This window comes from Chenopodium album, chromosome 23 (genome assembly GCF_948465745.1).
Source record: "Chenopodium album chromosome 23, dcCheAlbu1.1, whole genome shotgun sequence".
NCBI lineage: Eukaryota > Viridiplantae > Streptophyta > Magnoliopsida > Caryophyllales > Amaranthaceae > Chenopodium > Chenopodium album.
The window spans coordinates 33,491,336-33,512,190 of record NC_137856.1 but is presented as its reverse complement, the minus strand read 5'-3'; the positions used below and the strand labels follow the sequence as shown (position 1 = coordinate 33,512,190).

At 35.4% G+C, this 20,855-nt stretch overlaps 3 protein-coding genes across 3 annotated transcripts; 2 read left to right on the top strand and 1 right to left on the bottom strand.

Annotated features, from left to right (window-relative positions):
• LOC145608152 (ER lumen protein-retaining receptor B-like) lies at nt 1-4,539 on the top strand. The gene is made up of 6 exons (XM_081663763.1): nt 1-249; nt 918-1,183; nt 1,849-1,964; nt 3,264-3,337; nt 3,427-3,490; nt 4,112-4,539. The coding sequence occupies exons 1-6, from the start codon at nt 156-158 to the stop codon at nt 4,146-4,148; spliced, it is 651 nt and encodes a 216-aa protein (XP_081519889.1). The 5' UTR covers nt 1-155; the 3' UTR covers nt 4,149-4,539.
• Nucleotides 4,540-5,539: 1,000 nt separating this feature from the next.
• On the bottom strand, nt 5,540-11,385 carry LOC145607833 (ERAD-associated E3 ubiquitin-protein ligase HRD1B-like). Its single transcript, XM_081663428.1, has 8 exons — nt 11,264-11,385; nt 10,129-10,670; nt 9,828-10,004; nt 9,561-9,710; nt 9,259-9,467; nt 8,936-9,086; nt 8,010-8,271; nt 5,540-6,176 (listed from the first exon to the last, which is right to left on the bottom strand). Exons 2-8 carry the CDS (start codon nt 10,662-10,664, stop codon nt 6,024-6,026), a joined length of 1,638 nt encoding a protein of 545 aa, XP_081519554.1. The 5' UTR covers nt 10,665-10,670; nt 11,264-11,385; the 3' UTR covers nt 5,540-6,023.
• A 1,781-nt stretch (nt 11,386-13,166) lies between these two features.
• Nucleotides 13,167-18,194, top strand: LOC145608897 (DNA polymerase epsilon subunit B-like). The gene is made up of 13 exons (XM_081664482.1): nt 13,167-13,571; nt 13,670-13,826; nt 14,513-14,666; nt 14,847-14,978; nt 15,331-15,408; nt 16,238-16,342; nt 16,453-16,533; nt 16,616-16,746; nt 16,848-16,942; nt 17,026-17,125; nt 17,358-17,472; nt 17,566-17,676; nt 17,823-18,194. Exons 1-13 carry the CDS (start codon nt 13,406-13,408, stop codon nt 17,961-17,963), a joined length of 1,566 nt encoding a protein of 521 aa, XP_081520608.1. The 5' UTR covers nt 13,167-13,405; the 3' UTR covers nt 17,964-18,194.
• Nucleotides 18,195-20,855: the final 2,661 nt, after the last annotated feature.

Genomic DNA, 20,855 nt, shown 5'->3' with positions numbered 1-20,855 from the left:
CAAAACTAACAACAGGGTCACCGCTCAGGCGCTCACGCACAAAGTCTACGCCACGGCTACTCTCTCTCATCTTTCTCTCTCTTCTGATACGATTGTTTATGCAAAAACTCGTCTGAAATCAAATTGACATTCCCAGGTTTGAGGAAGTGAGAGTAATGATGAACCTATTCAGGTTAGCCGGGGATATGACCCATCTCCTCAGCATCATTGTTCTTCTTTTGAAGATCCATGCTACCAAGTCCTGTTCTGGTATTATATTTCTTGTTTCCTCTTTTCATTTCTATGATTTTTTGATGTGGGTATTGATTATATGCTAATGGGGTTCTTTCATTTCTGAGTATTTGGTCGAGTATTTTTTTTTTTTTAGATTATGCATGTTGGATTTTTTTATGGATGAAGTTTGGGAATTTTTTATTAGGAATTTTGTTGTATTTCATAAAGTTTTTGTTTTGTGTTTGATTTAATTGATTTTGGTTTGTTTGATCATGATTCATGCACATGTGGGAAGAAGAGGTGGGTAATTAGGAAATCGGTGAACTAATTTGTATTTGTTCACCTTGACCTAAAATGGGGGCATGTAGGAAGAAATGTGAATGATATTGGTGCAAGAAGGGTTAAGTTATTGGAAATTGATAATCGAAATTGATAAATTGTCACTCCTTAATTATTGCAATATAAAGTAGCAGATGGGTATATATTGTGTAGTATCTGGGAATCAACCTCTCTATTATCGCGGAGCCGGTTTAAAGGCATTGGTGTGATGTTAATTTTGAGTCATGGGTGATATTGATGATTTACATCTTGGTGCAAATATTGATGATTTAATTGTGGTGCAATTTCATGTTAAGAAATTTTGCTTGTTTGAGAGTAAGCTGAACTTTTGTTTGTGCTGAATGATTTGTTATATAATTCTCCAGGGATATCTCTGAAAACCCAGGAATTATATGTTATTGTCTTCTTGACCCGGTACTTGGATCTCTTCACCAGATTTGTGTCGCTGTATAACACTGTAATGAAGATAGTCTTTATTGGAACATCATTTGCTATTGTTTGGTACATGAGATATCATAAAGTAGTAAAACAAACATACAGCATGAACGAAGATACTTTCAAGCATTACTTTTTGCTGCTGCCATGCTTTGGGTTGGCTCTTCTGCTTCACAACGAATTCACTTTGATGGATGTAAGTCATACTGTCTGTTCTTACACTTAATTTGTAAATCTGTGCTGATTTTATTGATGTCGTAACAATAATCTTGAACAAAATCTGTAGCCTTTTTTTTTCCCCCGAATAAGGCTAGTAGTAATAGTAATCAAATGTTAATACCTAGAGAACTAAAGCAATCCTACAATAAAGGAAATCGGGACAGACAGATAAATTACCTTTTATAACATATGTGCTCACATGAATGCTTGATACTTAACTACAAATGATGTGCGTTGAACAAATGAACCGATGAGCTAATTTGAAGAGTCTATTGTGCAGGATCTTATGACTAAGTTATAATTTTCTATTAGTGGATAGATCTCCCTTAATTTTCCTGTGGTATCCCTGACAGAAGGTAGACCCGATATCATGTTCACTTAACAATTCATGTTTCTTTAAGGAGGTAAGTTGCAATAATAAGGGCCTGAATACCAGGATGTAAAACCTGTCAGTACATTGAAGAGGCTTACAAGTCTTTTTATTAGGGACTAGCGTTCACTTCAGCTCAACTTTCACTTATCCATGCGAGACTCGAGACTTGATAGCTTCTTTTATTAGAAACATACTTTCAGTGTTTGATGAATTAAGTGTTACTTATTCTTCATTTTTCTTGAATCCTGATTCCTAAATGTGTATGGTAGGTTTTGTGGACCTTTTCATTGTATCTGGAAGCAGTTGCCATCTTGCCACAACTGGTATTGTTGCAGCATTCAAGAAACATTGACAACTTGACTGGAAATTATGTGTTCCTCTTGGGGTATTTTCCCTCCATTTCACCTTATTTAGTCATTCTGTTTGGTTTAAGTTTGCTGCTCAAGAAAAGTTATCATAATGAATATTGTTTCATTCTTCTTGGCTGCTGTTATTGAGATGTTTGTATTTGGTTAGCATCTTTCTTACTATTCTGTTAAAATTCCTTCTAGCCTAATCTGATCTGTTATACTGGAGGTTGTTTTTGTATCACTGTATGAGCAGTAATTTGTGAAAGAAATTGTTTGGATAACTCAGAAGCCGTTGTGATTGTATTGGCTTAAACTGCCAAGATCCAAGGTTGGATGGGGGGTTTATGTTTTACTTGCTCAGATGTTATTTTGCATGAAATCGAGATGTAACTCACCCCCGACCCTTCTTCGGCCCTTTATCCCAAACAGCGTTATGAAATGCTTTAAGGACTGAAGCACACAATCAAGTAAAGATTTGAAAGAACATATGTTCACACCTTTACTAATATTTTGTAACAGAAATTTTAGTGCCACGAATCATAGTTTAACTTTTCTACCTTATTAGTCTTTTTTTTTTCCCCTTTTTTTGAAGGGTTGCATAATCCTTTTTAATACCGCTATGGGCGCTATCTCCCTTATCCTTGCAAATAATAAATTTTACTTAATTTGTCTTTTCTGTCTTTTAAACGAAAAAGAGGTAATTTTTTGAGTTATTGTTGTTTACAATGTAGGGAGATAATGTCTTCAGTGTTAATTTGTATTTTTGCAAGATTTTAGGTAAAGATAATACACATTTATGTAATCATTATAAAATCCAATCGGTGCATTGCATGGAAAAAATCTAGTTGCCAATAATCCGTATCTGGTCCACAATGATCTGAATTTCTGTTTCTGTCTCTCAAAGTGTTAAGGGTGGAACGCAGAGTATTTCTTTTTTGAAATATTCTTAATATGTGCTCCATAATTATTATTTTCACACTGGTTTCTATATGTTAAGTGAACTAGAGTATTAAATATACCTTCCACTCGAGAGTTAAAGGCAACAGCCTCTGTGCAACTACCAGAGTGAGACTGTGTATTATTTTCAATTCCAACTCCCCTAGGCACTGCCGTGGTTTAGGAGGTTGCTTACTTGCTTAATCTAAAAAAATTGAGTAGTGTTATGGTGTAATGTTATGTCATTATGTTCTCTTTACCAAGATTTCTTTGAAAGGGGGTTATGGGGGATGTACTTCTTGGCTCCTGATTGTATATTTTATTGGTCAACCATTCAAATGAGATTCCATATATGGTAGATGGATTATAGTGATTCATCTTTTATCCCTTTTTTGCAGTGCATATCGTGCTCTTTATGTTTTGAACTGGATATATCGGTACTTTTTGCAAGATCACAGGGCTCGTTGGATTCGTAAGTCTCTAGAAGTTTCACGCTTATTTGATTGATTTTTCATGATGTCCATATCTGGGAAAATAACTTGAATATAAAAACAATGGCAGCTTGGATATCAGGTCTGGTCCAGACAGCTCTTTATGCCGACTTCTTTTATTACTACATACTCAGGTACGGAGTATTCCTTTTCTGCATGAATCTGCTTTGCTGTGGCTCCTTATTAGCCCTTTCCACCTCATTCCTAAACAAAGAAAAAGAGGGAAAAGAACATTAAAATTTAGAAAAAAGATGCCATGATCATGCTGTATTCATGCCAATCAATTGGAGCTACAGGGCATGCTATATAGATTCCCCCTCTTGTGTGTCCGAGATCATGGATTTTTTACTGTGTATTGATGAATGCAGTTTCTTTATACCTTTTCTTTTCCGTTGTCATGTAGATCAATGTGGTCTATAGTATGTTACTTTCTTTCCCCCTAATGTGAAACATGACCCATGCCAATAAGAAACAAAATGCTTGTCATGTTCTTTTATAGATATGTGCTCGATCTTGCTTAAATATTAGCGGGACAATTGTCGGTGTAGCTGGCCTTCCTGAAAATTTGCAGTATAACCTGAACTTGTTACAATCTCCAAGTTGATTTTATCTGACAAAGCTTGTTTGAACGTACTAATAAGGTGTTCAAGTGCAAAGACATTTTGAACATCATACTTTGATATCAAAATTATGATTTCTAGTTGGATTTAATCTGATTTCTTTCTTTCTAATCAGTAAATTGTTAATTTTTGCAGCTGGAAAAAGCATGAGAAGCTCAAGCTTCCTGCTTGATGTATGGAGCAGCTTTGATTCAGCCTTATACATGATCAGAAAGTGGAAAACATGGTTCCAATGACACCGAGACTCAACAAACTCCAGATTATATATATTTAAAAGAAAAAAAAAAAAAAACACTTTTCATCTAAAGGCTACAGGATATCTTATATTTTCTTATCATATCATAATGTTTAGGAGACATAGTTATGTGCCTCTTCTAACCTAGCAGCAATACCGCTGTTTCTAGTTTAATTTTGTTTAGTGTAGAACCATGATAACTATTAACAAGTTGTCACTTATCTTAGCTTGTACTTCATATATTCTTCTTCCCTTTTTCCGAGTCTCTGATTTTGTATAAGACTAGATGAAGCCCGTGCGATGCACGGTTTGTTTGAATTTTTTAAAACATTTTTTTTTATTTATGTGCTATATTTTTTTTTACATATTTAGATAAAATTTCTAATATCAAAAGATAATATTTTATATTTAATTAGTTTAAACTTATAAATCTTATTCGCCAATTTTGCTTACGTGGCATGTGAATTATTTAATTCTAAAAGAAAATAATAATCTCTTATCTGATTGGTTACAATTAAAATTTATAATCCTACATGGCGCGCTAAAAAAATTAAATTCTACGTGACTCTCTAAAAACTCGGGAAAAAACTCCCCTTTATATATATATATTAGATTAGATTTTACTGAACCGAGAACTTACAATGGTTGTCTGTTGAATCACTTCTCTATATGGGGTTTAGCTTAAGAAGCTATATCCAATACTATACAGTTTTCTCCTAAACTAATGGAAGTGAACGTGTTTTCAGCACAAATATTATTTTTGTGAATTTTCAACAAGTTGTCAAATATCTCAGCAGCTTGCAATTTGTTAACAATTTGAGTTTAGATTGGTGAGAAGTTTAGTTTGGCTTGCCTTTACTAATACTACAAGGTCTATAATAATGAGAATTTTTGGCTTAAAACTTGGTCACATTTGCCACACAAAAAAGCTGTTTGAACTCAACCAGTTTAGCCAAAGCAAACTTCTATTATATCTACCTTTCTAAAAGAGGAAGCAGGTGAAGTGCTCAGATTAAGGTTTTTTTTTTATTTTTTATTTTTTATTTTTTTAAAAAATAATAAATACTTCCTCCGTTGCGAATTACTCGCAACAAAGGGGTATTATTTGTGAGATATAAAATATTCCTTTGTTGCGAGTAATATGTAACGAAGGAAGTAATAGAAATTTGTAAGGTATATTGCCAAGTTTACTCTTGATTTGATTTGTGTCTCAAATGAATTCAACGAATATCAATTCTTTGAGCCAAGTCAATTGTGCTTGATAGAGGTTAATTGGTTATGCAGTTGTTAACCTTGGACGCCATGTTTGCGGAAGCACTGTATTGTCAGCAAGGCCAGCTTTTATATGTAACAAAACACACAAGTGACTATCCGTCCAGTTTAAAGGCATTACATATATAGCCAATTTTGGCTCAGACACTAAACAGATCTTCCTTTCATCAATAATTTACGAGTCAATTCAGTATCTAAAGTTTAGTAAGAAATACAACATGCCTGAAGGAACCTAAGGGTTCTGCAACATACATCTAAGATGCCGAAATTGAAACAGTATACTGAACATATTGGAGAAGACTACATAAGCCAAAATTCTCCAATAGTCAGGAGGCCTATACATCTTGTAACACCTCTCTTCTTTTATATGTACAGACCTTTAACAAGTCGTCATGAATGATGTGATCAATTTTGCCAATCGGAAGGGCTTACTTTACCTCAAATGAAAGAAAATAAGCATCTATACCAGCCTTTCTATCCCTCAGATTAAAATTCTGCAAATTCACTTATCAGGTTTGCTTTTCAACGATTATCAAGAACTCACAAATTTGATTCCTGGATATTTGTGTGGGAAGTAGCATCTGAAGATGACTCTGTAGTTGTCACATTGGTAACTGTGGATACTGAATGACTAGAGCTAGCACCTTTCTCCACCTGTTGTTTCCGCAGATACTCAAGTTGACTCTGTAACAACTGAGGCAGAACATCGTGAAGGTTAGTCGTAAAACATAACAGGTATTTAAGCGCTAGCAAATAGATAAAGTTGTAAAATTTTAACATAAAACAAACTCATAAATGAGTTCATTATTATTGGCACCCTTAATTGTGGGTGGATTTGGTGGAAAGATACAGAATAGCTCAGATGTTGCTCAAAATAAGCCAACAGAGACCACAGTACATAAATCATGTGTTGATACATAAGAATATTGTTGGAATTTGAGAGCATAAGACGATCATCTTCGTAGAAAGGCTGAAATATAAACGATCTGCGTCATATTCCACCCCAAACCCAACTTAAGGGTTTTCGGTAAAGAAGATCCCATAGACAAGCCTGTCGATAGCTTATATACTTGTTTACTCCAAAAAACATAAAACATTGAGCACTTGATAAGTCCATAATAATAAGCATTAGGGATGTCAAGGGCATGCTTGGATTGGGGATAATATATTAAGGGTGTAATAAAAGTCAAACTTGTAAAAACAAAAGTAATTAGAGGTGTTTGTTGTAGGAGACATGGTGTTTACAAATGAAATAAGGTAGTTGTGCCATGAGGAAAAGAGAGAGATGGAGGGACTATTACTCTCATAATGAGGGTAATAGTTACCCACCTCCCCCCTAGTGTAAATATTAACCCCAAAATGAGGGTATTGATTCCTCTTTCTTCACCTCATACCACACCATCACAACACAATTTTCCTTACAATCACACCATCACTATCTCCTTCTTCCCTATTTTCACATTCATTTTGCTTAGTTTGACTTTTATTACCCTAGTAATACATCTCCCCCAATCCAAGCATGACCTTAATTTTTCTAATGAAGGATGTGTTTTGCACAGATAATATACATTGGAATTCTGGAAACACAATATAAAATGGGTCTGTTTTCATCAAAAAAATTTGTCACTTTCTACAAGGAGATCACTACTCACTCTATCTCAATCACTCATTCTCCCTTCACTGTCTATCTTGAACTGAAAGCTTAGTCTACAGCCCAAACCCTTTTGTTCATCTTAGCAGCTGTCAAAGGTAAAGTTCCAAAGTCCAAACAGGGGATGTGCATGAGAGGAGAAATTTCAGTCTAGTAAGTCGATGTAACTAGTGTCAAAGTATAAAGATAATCTAATAACCATCTTTTCTGTATATGGGTTCTTGGATTCTCTCTTTGGCATTTACTAATAGGCAAATAAGGGATCAGTTGGACACTAGGGCGCATACTGATAAGCCTAATTCTAAAGATATAGATCAAGGCTTGGAAATCAGGGATGAAGAAGGGATCCTGCAAAAATCTTGTGGCAAACTTGTCAAGGATTAACATTCTTAATTTAAGGTTGTTGCATAGCTGAAGACTTGTTGCATTGTTAAACCCAGTTAACTTGACTTCATGAAAAGTCTAGTACAGTCAAAGGGCATCATGATTTATGTTATTAATAGTGTCAAAGTATAAAGATAGATTAATAACCTTCTTTTCTGTTTATGGGTGCTTGAATTAAGTTCATAATAAGATTCAGCAAGTGATCAGGCCAACGCATCTAAATGCCCCGATTTGCAGTCAATGAGTAAACCAAGTCCCAGATTAAGCAAAACACACAAGGTATCTACAGACAATTGGTGTTGGTACCCATAAAGACAGGAAACACTTATCAGCAAAGGAAAGCTAGAATATCCTCATATCACAAAAGATGCCACATTACCAGAAACAAAATTTACTAAAACAGCATAATCAAGGGACCTAAAAAAGCAAAGGGAAGATTCACAAAAATCCCAGGATCCAAATAGCGAAGATTGGAAATAGTTCAGTCTTACCTGAATTTGATGCTCAAGAAAATTCCTTTGAGACTCAACTGAAAGATGACTGCTTTCCTCTCTCAACATATCAGTACCAGGTACTTGAATAGGTGAAACAGGAAAAGGAGGCGCCTGCACGTAGGGAAAACTCATTTGCTCACTGGACATCACTTGTTGATGCTGAAGTTGTCCAACTGGACCAACCCCCTCATCAGAATTTGCATTGCTTGAACCCGGCATAGCACCATGAACTTGTGGAAGTACAGCATATCCAGGTGCCCTTCAGATAAGAAGAAAATTAAAATTATGAAGGGCCTCTAATGTTCTTTATGAATTAAAAGTCGGATGAAAAATTATTTACACTGCTGAGCATGCCAAGTAGAAGACCATTAGTTAAATGCTCAAAACTAAAGTTTAGAATATCCACAAAATTCCTGTCAAATGAGCAATAGACATCTGCACATTCAAGCAAAACCAGTCCAGCTAAAGCATACTTAAGGGTTATTTTCTACTTGGTCTTATGGAACACATACAATAAGGAGTTCATGTTATATTTTAAGACTAAGATGAGGCAATAAAGAATACCAGATTAACAGGTCCCAATTTGTGAAAAAGATTAGAAGTACAAGTTACTTGTAATAAAAATAAAACTCACAGGGTTTCCAGCTCCAATCATTCACAACAAACTGGTAATGAGAAAATGCTGGATGTTATGGTTGCTACTAAAGGACTTCAGCAAAACACAGAGTGATAACTAATATGTTTAAAGTTTTAGACAAATTTTTTTCCCCTATACCAGCAGACAGCAAGAATTGATTCTCAGTTGATGCTGTGATGATTCCATCACGAAATGTAACATCATTTAACAACATCTTTTGTGAGAAACTTATACCATTTAACTGTACTCAGTAAAAATCTGGATAGCAGAAACAATAAGAACTCACCACACTAATGTATTTGCAGATGGGTAAACAAGGGATTTCTCATAAACTGCAGCAGCAGCTGCAGCAGCCTGCAGTCTAGCTTGATTACTGCTCAAAGGGCTGTCTGTAACAGTACCACTAGTTGACCCTTGACCAGAAGTATTAGTAGAAGCTGAAGAATCACAAAACATTGTCAGCAAATTCCAGTGAATGCAACAAAGTTACAAGAAGGGACTAACAATCACTGAATATATATGAATCTTGCAATATTTCATCAATGAATTGCTATACTATGTATAGTTTAGGATATAGCACAAATATACTAAGAAGAAAAGCGTGGTTACCAGATTGTTGGACACCAGGCTGCGGTCCATGTTGCCCTCCAGCACTAACTGCACCAGTTTCAGGTGGAAGAACAAGAGCCCTGCAGGTTGGACAAGTATTTTGTCTTTCCAACCATGATCGAAGGCAGTGCACGTGAAAAAAATGTCCACATCTCAATTTCTTGGCAGTGGTCATTTCCTCACGACAAATAATGCAGGTTGCATCGCTTCTGCAATTGTTATGAGAGAAAGCTCAGAAAAACAACACAGTTAATTAGTGACAAATAGATATGATGACACTAGAAAACAAGTCAATAGCTTACGTGTCCAGTTCCTCTGGGGTTGCATCTGGAAAACGGTCATTCATATTTGAAGTTATCTTTCGGTACCGAATGTAATCAGCAATGCGAATCTTAAAGTTACGGAATGTTTCATAAAGCTCTCTTATCAAATGCAATGGCACACCATAGTTCCTACACAGTTTATCAAAGATCAACCAATATCCTCAAGGAGGCATGTATGCAAAATTTAAAGCATTTAGCCCAATACAGTATTAAATCATATATTACAAGTTCAATTAGGAAACTTACACAAATATAACCATGAAGAAACAAAGGTACATAGACAGGTGCAGCAAATCTCGGATAAGCTCCAGGTAGAAAGTACACACAGCCTTCTTCTCCCATTGCCCATCCATAAGCATGTCGCTCACATAGAATATGTATTTCATAAACATAGCCACTGTTGTCGTAGCAAGTATCATGTACCTAAATTATATAACAATGAGCAAATCATAATCATTGGCTCCAACATAGAGGACAGGTGAAAATTAACCCCCTGTGCAACAGTGGTATCAATAATATATACTTCGTACTATCCATGAAGACTTACTCGAATGAGAAGAAGATGGACACTGAAGCTGTCTGTGTTTCAATCAAAGACTTCACCGAGCTGTATAAGAAGATACTGTCCAGGAAAAGAAGGAAGCCCATAAAAGAGACAATCCTTACATGAGACAAGGTGGGCACAGCCGGAGTCGTTTCGATGAATTCCACCCTCTTTTGGGCCAGCCAATGCAGCGACTTAATCAATAAAAGTGCGGTAACCATAGCAAGAAACGAAACAGAAAAATCCTGCCGGAAAATAGTGATGGCAAACAGAATCTCCATAACCTCCCTCCATGACTGTTCATTCAGCCTCTCAACCTCAGCCTCTCGAAGAGAACCAAGAAACACGCGTTTTGCCAATTGCCATAAAGAACACAGTATAACTAAACCCATATTGAGAAGTATAACTAAACTGATCTTTGAAGTCGAAAGGTATACCATAGCAGGGTAAAACTGCCTTCTACTGTGAAATGCATGGTAAACAACAGCAAGTGCTGCAAACAAACTAAGCCCGGCATATGGCTTTAGCCTCACCATCATGCAAACCTAAACAACCACCATTAATCTAAGTTAATCACCCAAAAAAAAAAAAAAAAACCTAGTTCACACTTTCACAAAACTATATCAAACATTGTATAACTAACCATAAAATAACAATCTAAATCAATAAATAATCATAAACCTGGCTCGATTTGCTTACATACAGGTTCAATCCAAACAGCAAAAAATTAAATAATAGAGAATTGGACATCTGAAAATAGATGTTAATCAGATTACCCAAAAAATAAAGCTACCCATTAATTTGATTTCCCGAAAAATTTAATGGGACATTGAAAAAAGGAACAAATTTATATAATCTATCACAGTAATTACATATATGCTTGTCATGCAAGAATCATGAAATTAAATTGGGGGAAAATTAGATGTTGTTCATCAGATTGCCCAAAGAAAAATGCTACCCCCTAATTGATTTCCCCAAAAAAATTATGGGATACTGAGAATTTGAAACAAATTGGTATATAAATGAATGTCAAGCATGAATCTTTGAATAAATTATGGATAAATTAACGAATTAAGTTAAAAAATCGACAAACAATAGTGAAAAATTAAAGGGTAGTAAGGGATCAGATCGAATTTACCTGTAATTGTGTCAATTCGAGCAAGAAATTGGGGCTTTCTGGGTTTAGCTGATGAGAAGTCGAATTTGATTTTGGAATGAAAAATTTGAAGAAAAGAGGAGAGAGAAAGATGAATTTCCTCGTCACAGGTATAGAATCTACCCAATTATAAGATGCCACGTCATATATGATTCAATTGGTAGTTTTGGTACTCCGTAATGTTGTTTTTACCCGAACCCGAATGGATTTTAGATGAAAGGCATTTATTAATTGATTTGTCCAAGAAAAAAAATTATCATAAGACGATGAATCTCATGCAATCATGCTACGTGTTAAATAATCACTAAAATATCCAATTCGGGTGTCCGGATCGGGTTTGGTGAGATCGACTCTATATTTAAGTTTGAGTCATGTTAAATTATTGTGTTCGTGTGAGTCAATTTTTGAATCAAATATTTTTTGAGTCGGTTATGGATCAAGTCGGGTATGATTTTGACACATGTATGTCCCTTAATTTATTTGATCCATAAGGGTATTGTTACTTTATTAAGTTTTGGTTGGAAAGAATAACTAGAGAGAAAATTGGTGGAATTAATAGGGTGATTATGAGAGTAAAGGTATGGTCTCGTATGTCTACAAATATAATAAGGCAAAAATAAAGGTGCGAATCAAAAAGAAATTGAAGGCAAACGAAAAGGGACATAAGAAGTAAAATATTCCATTGATGGAAAACTTATCTAATGAAATCTTGTTAAGTTATTTGACGTTTTTTGTATTTATTGGGAAGAATCTATTTCTCGCAAGAGGTAATTCAATTGCATTTTTCGTATCAAGAAGGGATATTTATGATTATTCGAAATTTATGCACGCTTTTTACCAAAGTATTTCATGGAGAAGTAGTATATTTTTGGCTAAATCAGGGGGGTGCACATGTCGTTTGGTTCATTAGGGAAGTGAAAGTTTCCCATAAATTTCATTAATTGTAGAAATTAAGTCTAATCTTTGTGTGCATCGTCAAATTAGTTTGGTTGATAATTTGATATGAGTAGTGGATGAAGTAAATTTTCATAGGAATTTTAATTTATCAAGAGGGAGTAAGGTAAGGAAATTCTCATGTTTCTTGGTAAGCCAAAATTGTTATGAATGGTCTTGCCCCCGTTCACTTATTATTTATTAGATCACGTGTTCAATACTTTTGCATTGACAATATAAATTATCAAACTTAAGCTCCATATTATATGAAGTTAATATGAGTCATGACATACACAAAGCATTTTGTGCTAAAAAACACAACTCATCACAACTCCTTCTACTTATTGACCTTAACGCACAACAATACAACCCGTCTTGTGTGCAGCCGCCCACATCGTGTGGCCACTTAAAGTAACGCCTATAACATTGATTAAGTAACTCATGTAATACCGACCGAGTAACCCCTATAACACTAATCGAGTAACTCTATAACAATGACGAAGTAACCCCTTTAACACTGACCAAGTAACCCCTATTACACTAGTGAAGTAACCCTTATAGTAGTTGGCCACACGGTGTGGCTAGCCACATATAAGACTTTGTGTCAGCCATATATTTTACAAAGTATAAATATCAAGTTTCTACGATCTATGGATGAAAGCATATAGAATAAAAAGGAACGTAAGGAAGAGATTGTCCAATTTCAAGATATGGCTTGTTTAATTGACATGAGAACCAAATTTTTAAGGTGAATGCAATCCATGAGAAATTATTTTCTTCACACAATTCTTAGGAAATAGGCATAAGTTATCTCATTGTCACCGAGAAATTTATAATTCACAGGAATTTTGAGTAATCAAAGGGACAGTGGGAAATTTATTTTTCCCAAATCCATATAAATTCGCGTTTCGCATTTAATAAGGTTTTTAGAAGGTTAGCCAAACAAGCACTCAAGAAACTACAAAAAATTCTCGTAAAAAAAAAAAAAAAAAAAAAAAAATTGAAAAAGACCCCAACATTCCAAACCCTTAAAATGCTTCAACCTTTTTTTCGCGCTCTACTCCACCCATTTTCCCGCCTTTCAACCTCCAAAAGATCTGAGTCTCAAATTCAACACACCAATTAGCAGAACAACTTCCGCCATTTTTAGGGTTCATACCAGAGGAGAGAGAAAGCTTTAGAGAGAGAAAAATGGGGGCGATAACTAGGAAGGAAGTGAGCAAGCAGTTCAAGCAACGGCGCTACACTCTTCAAGCTGCTGCTCTTCAAGAAGTGCTTTCATTCGTCAATCGCAATGGAATTGATGATCCTGAAGAAGCTTTGGAACTTCTCCTTGACCTCCTTGATCAAGAACCTTGTAATCTTTTTTCTCAATTTGTTATCTGTAGTTACAATTTTGGCGAAATTAGGTTTATTTTTGTGATTTTGATTGATTTTTTTGGTGGATTTTGATAGTGAAATCGTCGATTTTGGATAAGGAGACTGTTAATCGTGTGATTTCGGAAATGCTTGATGTTGATGAAGTTTCTCCGGCGCATTCTCATTTGCGTTTCATTGATGCTTTCGTTGTTCCCAAATATCGATTCGATCCTACTCGGAAGGTTTTCTATGAGTAATTTTCTTCCTTTCCTTTTTCATTTTTAATCATTTGGATTTTTGGTACTACTAAGTAGTTTACATTAGACAATTAAGCTTCAATTTTACTTTTTGCATTTATTTTTTTGGAAGAATTCAACTAGGTTTAGGGAAGAAATTAGAAGATTTTGATGAGTTTGTGTTGTTCATTGCCAAGGATAAAGCAATGAAAAACAATGAATTCTCACCTTAAGCACATTGTTTCTAAATAATGGACTATCATTTACTTTTGTGGTAGAAGTTCAATAACTTGACCGTAACTTGTCAGTATCATATTGATCTATATCTAATATGTCAAAGTAGAACTTTGATATTTATCCACTTTGATATTTATCTTAAGACCTTTGTTTGTAAAATTGTCATATTGACATTAATGGCCTAAATTGACAAGGTTTGGCCAAAAGATTTGAACTTGGCTTATTTTTTAGGGAGATGGGGATTATACAAAATGTCATTTATGTAATAATGTATCATGCTGAAACTTATATTGTTTTCATAGCTAGGGCATAAGATATACAAAATGTCATTTATGCAATCATGTCAAGGCTATGATTTCAGTTGATACCTTAAAACCTAGGCAACTGGGGCTGTGGCTAAGATGACTGATAGTGCTTAAAAGTTGCGTGATATGTTGTGTTGATGGTTGCATTTTTTGGTATGTAGGTGTACGGGGGCACTTCCTATCCATGGTAATGCGCCTGCAAAGGCAGGTTTGTATAGAGATAGATTTGAGCTGTTGGCACAGAAACTTGCTCGCCATCCACATTTCTCAAAACCTGCTTTTGAAACTGAAGCATCAAATTTTGGATGCTGTGAGGTATGCAATTATCTCCTATATCCCAGATTCCCAGTTATTATAACATGAAATCATCAGTGTATTTCCTTTCAACCTCCGACAAGATGCATGTCCTTATACTATTGGTTTTCCTTTTTCTTCTCACAGCCCCAATCCCCATATATGTTTATTTGATTGTTCCATGATATTGTGGGTTGGCAGATAGTTCCCATTCAGAACCTAAATTGGCAAACAGGGAGAAGGTGGATAATGGGTGTAATATCCCAGCTGGAAGATGGACATTTTTATCTAGAAGATCTCACTGCCTCAGTGGAAGTAGATTTATCGAGCGCAATATCCTTGCCATATGACTAACTGCTTTATTCAATATTGCTCATCTCTGTGGTTTATTTTATAGTTTACTGCTACTGGTAGGATGAGTGTCAACATTGGGGGGTTGCTTTTGTCATCATTGTTGCTATTTTCCTCTTGATGAAAATCATAGTTCTTTGTTGAAACTGTTAAGTAGTGCAGAGTTGCCAAGATCAGTAGCTGGTTAAGTTTCATGTAATTTACTGCTTAGTAGGTCACCCATGAAGGAGTCTTTTTTTTTTTTTTTTTTACGGAAAGGGATGTGTAAATGCTTCGGTTACATGACCTGTGTCTTATTCCAAACCACAATCGATGTTTCCTTGACATGTATTACAAGGTTACCACTGGTTTCTTTACAGAGAATACAATAGTTGTAGCCGAAGGTGAGAAGCTTTCTGGTGGTATATTTAAGGTAAACTTCTAAATGCTAATTATTATTTTTATGAATAACCTAATGTTGCTATTTGACTAGGTGCTAGATTAAGGCACATTGGATGCGTGAGTACATTTAACCCTGTTATTATTATTATTTTTTTCTTGCTCTTTGTTCAGCATTCTGCCTTTCAGTAAATTTTTACGTGCTGTCAAAATGTTTAAACCCCGGGCAGCTAGTATAATCTATGAGAATATTCTTGTTAACTACTATGTATGACCAGCTGATGTATCTTTCTGGTCTTCTTGAATAAAGCAAACAATTTTTTTGAACTGCCAATATAACACTACTTGACTTTTGGCAACATTTCATAAAAAAAAACTGATAAGAATTTTGCAGCTCTATGTCAACCTGGGATGCAAAGTTAAGGCAATCGCTTGTGTGAAAGTATACATAAAATACAGAAATAATAGGCATAGAATATACTGTTGCATGAACTATTGGTTATAGAATGATAGCTCAGTGACTGGGTTGATGTAGTATTATACAGTCCAAACTCCAGGGTAACTAATGTCGTACCTTAAAGTACTCAAAATTATTCGAACTACGTATCATTAAAGTCTGAATTAGAATGATTGGAAGATATGTGGACCTCCAGCAACCACATTTGCAAAAGGGGGGGTGGATGTATGCCAAATTTAGAAGAGTTGTGCGAAGTGATAATCGTTAGAGTTTATAGGCTTTGTTTGATACTCGCTCATAATGCATGAAAATTTTAGACCATATACTTGTATCTTGCTGATGCTAGTACTTTTGTTCTGCCTTTGTTAGTTCATCTTCTGAATGTTATTCCATTGGAGCTGTACAGGTCAATACATGTGGCTTCCCTCCCATAGAGAACAGGGAAGAGAGTCTTGCATTTATCTCAGGACTGGATTTTTTTGGTTGCGGCACATTTACAAGTGAGGAGACGGTAATTCTTGCTAACATCTTTCTTTTTTGGTCAAAATCAATCAAGAAGTACCTTCTCTTGAGGAGCAGCAATTATTTCAAAAATTTTGACCTTTTATATTTTCACAACAGAGGAAACTAGCTGATATGGAAAGAAAAGCAGTTAATGACATGTTTGTGGTACTTTCTGACATATGGCTAGATGACGAAGAGGTAATGGAATATCAACACTTCTACTAGTTTCCTGTTTTCTTTCTTTATCACTTTAATGAAGCTCGATTATCCCTGTTCTTAGACTATGGTAAAGCTGAAAGAAGTTCTGGAGGGATATGAAGCTGTGGAGGTGGTTCCTTCTTTGTTCATATTCATGGGGAGTTTCTGCTCTTTCCCATGTAATCTATCATTTCATTCTTTTGCTTCGCTTAGGTAAGGATTAATGCTTATCCGTGTTCCATTCTCTCTTTTAGCTTATAATTTACAGGATACTAATGCATCTACAACCTTGAATGACAAAAATTTGCACGTAGATCGCAGTTTGGGAAACTTGGTAAAATGATTGCTGAATATCCTCGATTACTAGAGCAAAGCCGGTTTTTATTTATCCCTAGCATTGATGATGCAGGTGATTTCTGTTTATTGACTTATTGTTGCTTGTATATATCATTCCCAATGTCCATTCTTATGTCATAGTGTTATTACTATTAGGCCCCTCATCTGTTCTCCCAAGGTGTGCTCTTCCAAAGTATCTAACAGAAGAACTTCAGAAAGAAATACCAAATGCCCTTTTTATGAGCAATCCTTGCAGGTAAATTGGTACACTTAATCATGTCTGCAGTTGCTTCACTGTCAAAGCTATTGTGTTTATTTTATAAGACAGTAATTACTTCATCAATTTTTCTATATTTTTGGTAATTCAACTTCCTTTCTAATGCTATGCTATTATTATAACCATCTGATGGAGCTTTTTAAGCATGTAGAATGAGAGTATAATGTACTTTATGACTATTCCTGACTAGTTTTCCTGGTTTGGAAAACAGAATAAAGTATTACTCTCAAGAAATAGTAATTTTTCGACGGGACCTCTTGTATAGAATGCGGCGTTCATGCTTGATTCCCCCTTCATCTGCTGAAACCAGTGATCCTTTCGCTCATGTGAGCTTATCATTCTACTTGTTCTGACCGTCTTTATATCTGCTGGTCATTTTCTGTTTATTCACATAAATTATTGTTGTGTTTCTTCTGCAGTTAGTTGCTACAATTGTCCACCAAAGCCATCTCTGCCCTCTTCCACTGACAATTCAACCAATCAGCTGGAATCACGATCATTGTCTCAACTTGTATCCAACCCCTCACACGGTATCATCTTTGCTCTTTATTTCTCGCATCATTCAATATCATAACTCGAATACCCTTGAAGAATTAAGAAACAATTTGCACCAAACAAGACTTGCAACCATAATTTTGACTTGATTTTTTTGCTTACATTATAATCTGTGCTACAGATAATTTTAGGGGATAGAAGTGAACAAAAGGCATTTAAGTATGGAGGAGTTACATGTTTCAATCCTGGCTCCTTCTCAAGTGACCATACCTTTGTGGCATACCGTCCTTGTAACCATGAAGTCGAGCTCTCTGCTATTTAACCCCCTTTTTTTTTTCATTAACGTGAATAATCTGAACTATTTATCAATTATATTCAACCCACCTTAGTATTTAATACAATGAACTTCCAAAACCTTAGGGTGTCAAATTCTCATTTGATCCCAGCTCCTCAGAATAGTTTTATGTTAATTTATTTATGTTTGTTTATAATCATAGAATGTAACTTAATATTTTATTTTAATTTGTGGTACCGCCCTTCAGAGAAAGCGGCAATCTTGTATACCTCCTTAATACAATAGAGTTATACTGTGAAATATGTACCAAATTTTGTATCAATGTAGAATTGTATCTTTATTTTCTTGTGAAATGAAGGTTTTTTCCCATACTTTTAAAATTTTGGCTTTATATGCTTCACAACAAAAAAAAAATTGCATTCTTTGGTGAAAAATGTGTGTGTTTTTTTTTCTTTTTTTTTTTCTCACTCTTTCAAGAGATTTCTGAAAAATAGACAATTTTTTCAAAATTTATTTTAAACAATTTGATACTTAAATTATGGAGTACTATTTAAACAAAATGTTCCGATAATTTTCTTACACACTAGTACCCAACCAAACACTCCGATCACAATCTAGATCTGATATCAGAAGAATCAGAACTGTGCTCTTCCTCGCTGCTGCTGCTCACAGTCCACAGCTCATTCAAAATCCCGATCACTTCCTGCATACTCCTTTGAATCTGATCAATTTTCGCCCCGATTCGATGTATTTTCACCAAATTACAAGGCCTACGTATACATTCCTTAAAAAAATAGCCATCATTGACAATGAATTTATACACACCGATCACATTCTCGATTTCTCGAACGAGTTTTTCGATCACCTCGAAATGAGTTTGGAGAAGCTCTTTGTTAGAATTGTCTTGTTTCTTGACATCTTTAAGAAAGCTTTGCAGATATCTTAACTTGATTTGTAGGTTGTAGACTTGTTCTCTTACTCCATATAAGTACTTGACTTCTTCGATGATTAATGACCCCATTAAATCTACCACAAAGGCTACGATTGATTCTGCTATCATTTGCTTTTTTTAAAATTTCAGAATTGTTACATCAAATTCGACTGAAGTTGCAAATTCCTCTGTAAAATAATTTCAAGAGTGTAACAGTGTTCATTATCACACGAGATATTCGTGGGAATTGTGGGGAGGAAGGCGAATTTTGTGTCGTATCTTTGTTGATTTGAAGGCAAAGGGGTGATATATGATTATATGATGTCGGCCTTTTACACTTTAATCTACTGCCTTTTATGCTGCCTTATGCAATAAAAGCCAATAATGCAAAATACAATAACCTCAATTAGTGAAGTTGAAGTCCCTTCGGGGAAAAAAAAAAATGAGTGAAGTTGAGGTGGTGAAGCAGTGACATCGTTATAAAATTTAAGGTTATAAGAATCAAACTTTATGGGCTCATTTCAAAGATTTTCTTTATCTCAAGATTGCTGTGTTAGGTGTGCTATGAAAAAATAAGTAAGAGAATATGAATCCTTTGACTTAATTTCTTCTACTTATATATTTCAATCCCTACCTCTTTCTCTCAATCAAAGATTATAAATAGTTTGTATGTTGCACAACTAAAAAACTAGTGAAAAGAGATCCGAGTGTATCTCTATTATTTAGAAATCACACAATCTAAAATCGATTCATTGTTACATCTATACATCCTCCTAAATGAACATGTGTCCTAGAAAAACAATAAACTTGTGATAATGTTATGCAACAATCATTTCTTAATAGTTGTTTGATAATTTTAAAGGTGGCTTTAGTTTTTTATATATAGCACAAACTTGGTCAAAACTCGTATTTTTTTTGGTGCAAACGAAGGCAAAACCCTTTTATTCAAAGAAAAACAGAAATTAAATTACAAACCGGGGAGTGGTGACTCCTAGACTATCCTCACGTAGAAGTTCCTTTATTTCGATTGGAGGACTATCAAAATGAAGGACCCTCTCCTTTTGGATAACACCTAAATAGCAAGCCTATCAGCCACCTTATTACAATATTACCATCCCTGTAACAATGAAAAATATAAGAATTAAGCCCAAGAGACTTAATGATACTACGACATTCCCCTAGCATAATCGCTCCTTCTCCGCTTTGCAGCTCTTCGCTTTGTAGTGCTTCAATGTAGGCCTTATTGTCCATTTGTATCACTAGCTTGGATATGCCTTTGTCAACTGCCATCTTAAGTCCAACCTCCAATGCAAGCAGCTCAGCACGGTAAGTAGAACACACCCCAAAGTTGGCTGAAAAAGCCTTAATGAATTTGCCAAAACAGTCACGCAATAAGCCACCACTTCCAGCTTCACCAGGTGAGCCTTTAGCAGCACCGTCTATGTTGAGGGATACCCATCCACCTGGTGGAGACAGCCATTTGACCAGCACTTCCCTACAGATAGGACCACCATTCATCAGTTAAGCCCATAAGCACCTCCCACGACTCGTCTACTTTGCTTCGAATAAAAGCACCTTTGTCAAGGGGGCTGTCATCATCTCTTCCAAACACATGGCCATTGCGCCACTTCCAAATCCACCTGTTAAATACGGGTCTGGGCCGCACCCGCCACGGGAGAGTGCAAGTCCACCACTTTACAAGACCAAGGAGGTTCCACCTCAAAACCATATGGCAATGAGGGGAGTAGCCCCTTAGCCTTATATTGTGGCGGTAACTCTTGAATTCTTTCAATGTGGGATTTCATTACCACTACACTCCCCCTTTTTTTTTTTTTAGTGTTTAGAGTTTTTAGTGTGGGACAAGAAGAATGCTCACGTGTGGGTTGTTCATGGGCTCAACACCACCAAAGGGTGAGAGCAAAACGTGTAGGCCATTTTTCAAAACTGATTAGTTATTTAAATAACGGAGGTAAACCAAAGTAAATGAG

What these genes read in the sequence shown, in the direction of transcription:
- LOC145608897 (XM_081664482.1), top strand. Translation starts at nt 13,406, where the DNA reads ATGGGGGCGATAACTAGGAAGGAAGTGAGCAAGCAGTTCAAGCAACGG. An exon ending in CAAATTTTGGATGCTGTGAG is followed by an intron (nt 14,667 to 14,846) that starts GTATGCAATTAT and finishes GTGGGTTGGCAG; the next exon opens with ATAGTTCCCATTCAGAACCT. An exon ending in CATTTACAAGTGAGGAGACG is followed by an intron (nt 16,343 to 16,452) that starts GTAATTCTTGCT and finishes TTTTCACAACAG; the next exon opens with AGGAAACTAGCTGATATGGA.
- LOC145608152 (XM_081663763.1), top strand. Translation starts at nt 156, where the DNA reads ATGATGAACCTATTCAGGTTAGCCGGGGATATGACCCATCTCCTCAGC. An exon ending in AATTATGTGTTCCTCTTGGG is followed by an intron (nt 1,965 to 3,263) that starts GTATTTTCCCTC and finishes CCTTTTTTGCAG; the next exon opens with TGCATATCGTGCTCTTTATG. An exon ending in TCACAGGGCTCGTTGGATTC is followed by an intron (nt 3,338 to 3,426) that starts GTAAGTCTCTAG and finishes AAACAATGGCAG; the next exon opens with CTTGGATATCAGGTCTGGTC.
- LOC145607833 (XM_081663428.1), bottom strand. Translation starts at nt 10,664, where the DNA reads ATGATGGTGAGGCTAAAGCCATATGCCGGGCTTAGTTTGTTTGCAGCA. An exon ending in TCCATCTTCTTCTCATTCGA is followed by an intron (nt 10,005 to 10,128) that starts GTAAGTCTTCAT and finishes TATATAATTTAG; the next exon opens with GTACATGATACTTGCTACGA. An exon ending in ACCCCAGAGGAACTGGACAC is followed by an intron (nt 9,468 to 9,560) that starts GTAAGCTATTGA and finishes TAACAATTGCAG; the next exon opens with AAGCGATGCAACCTGCATTA.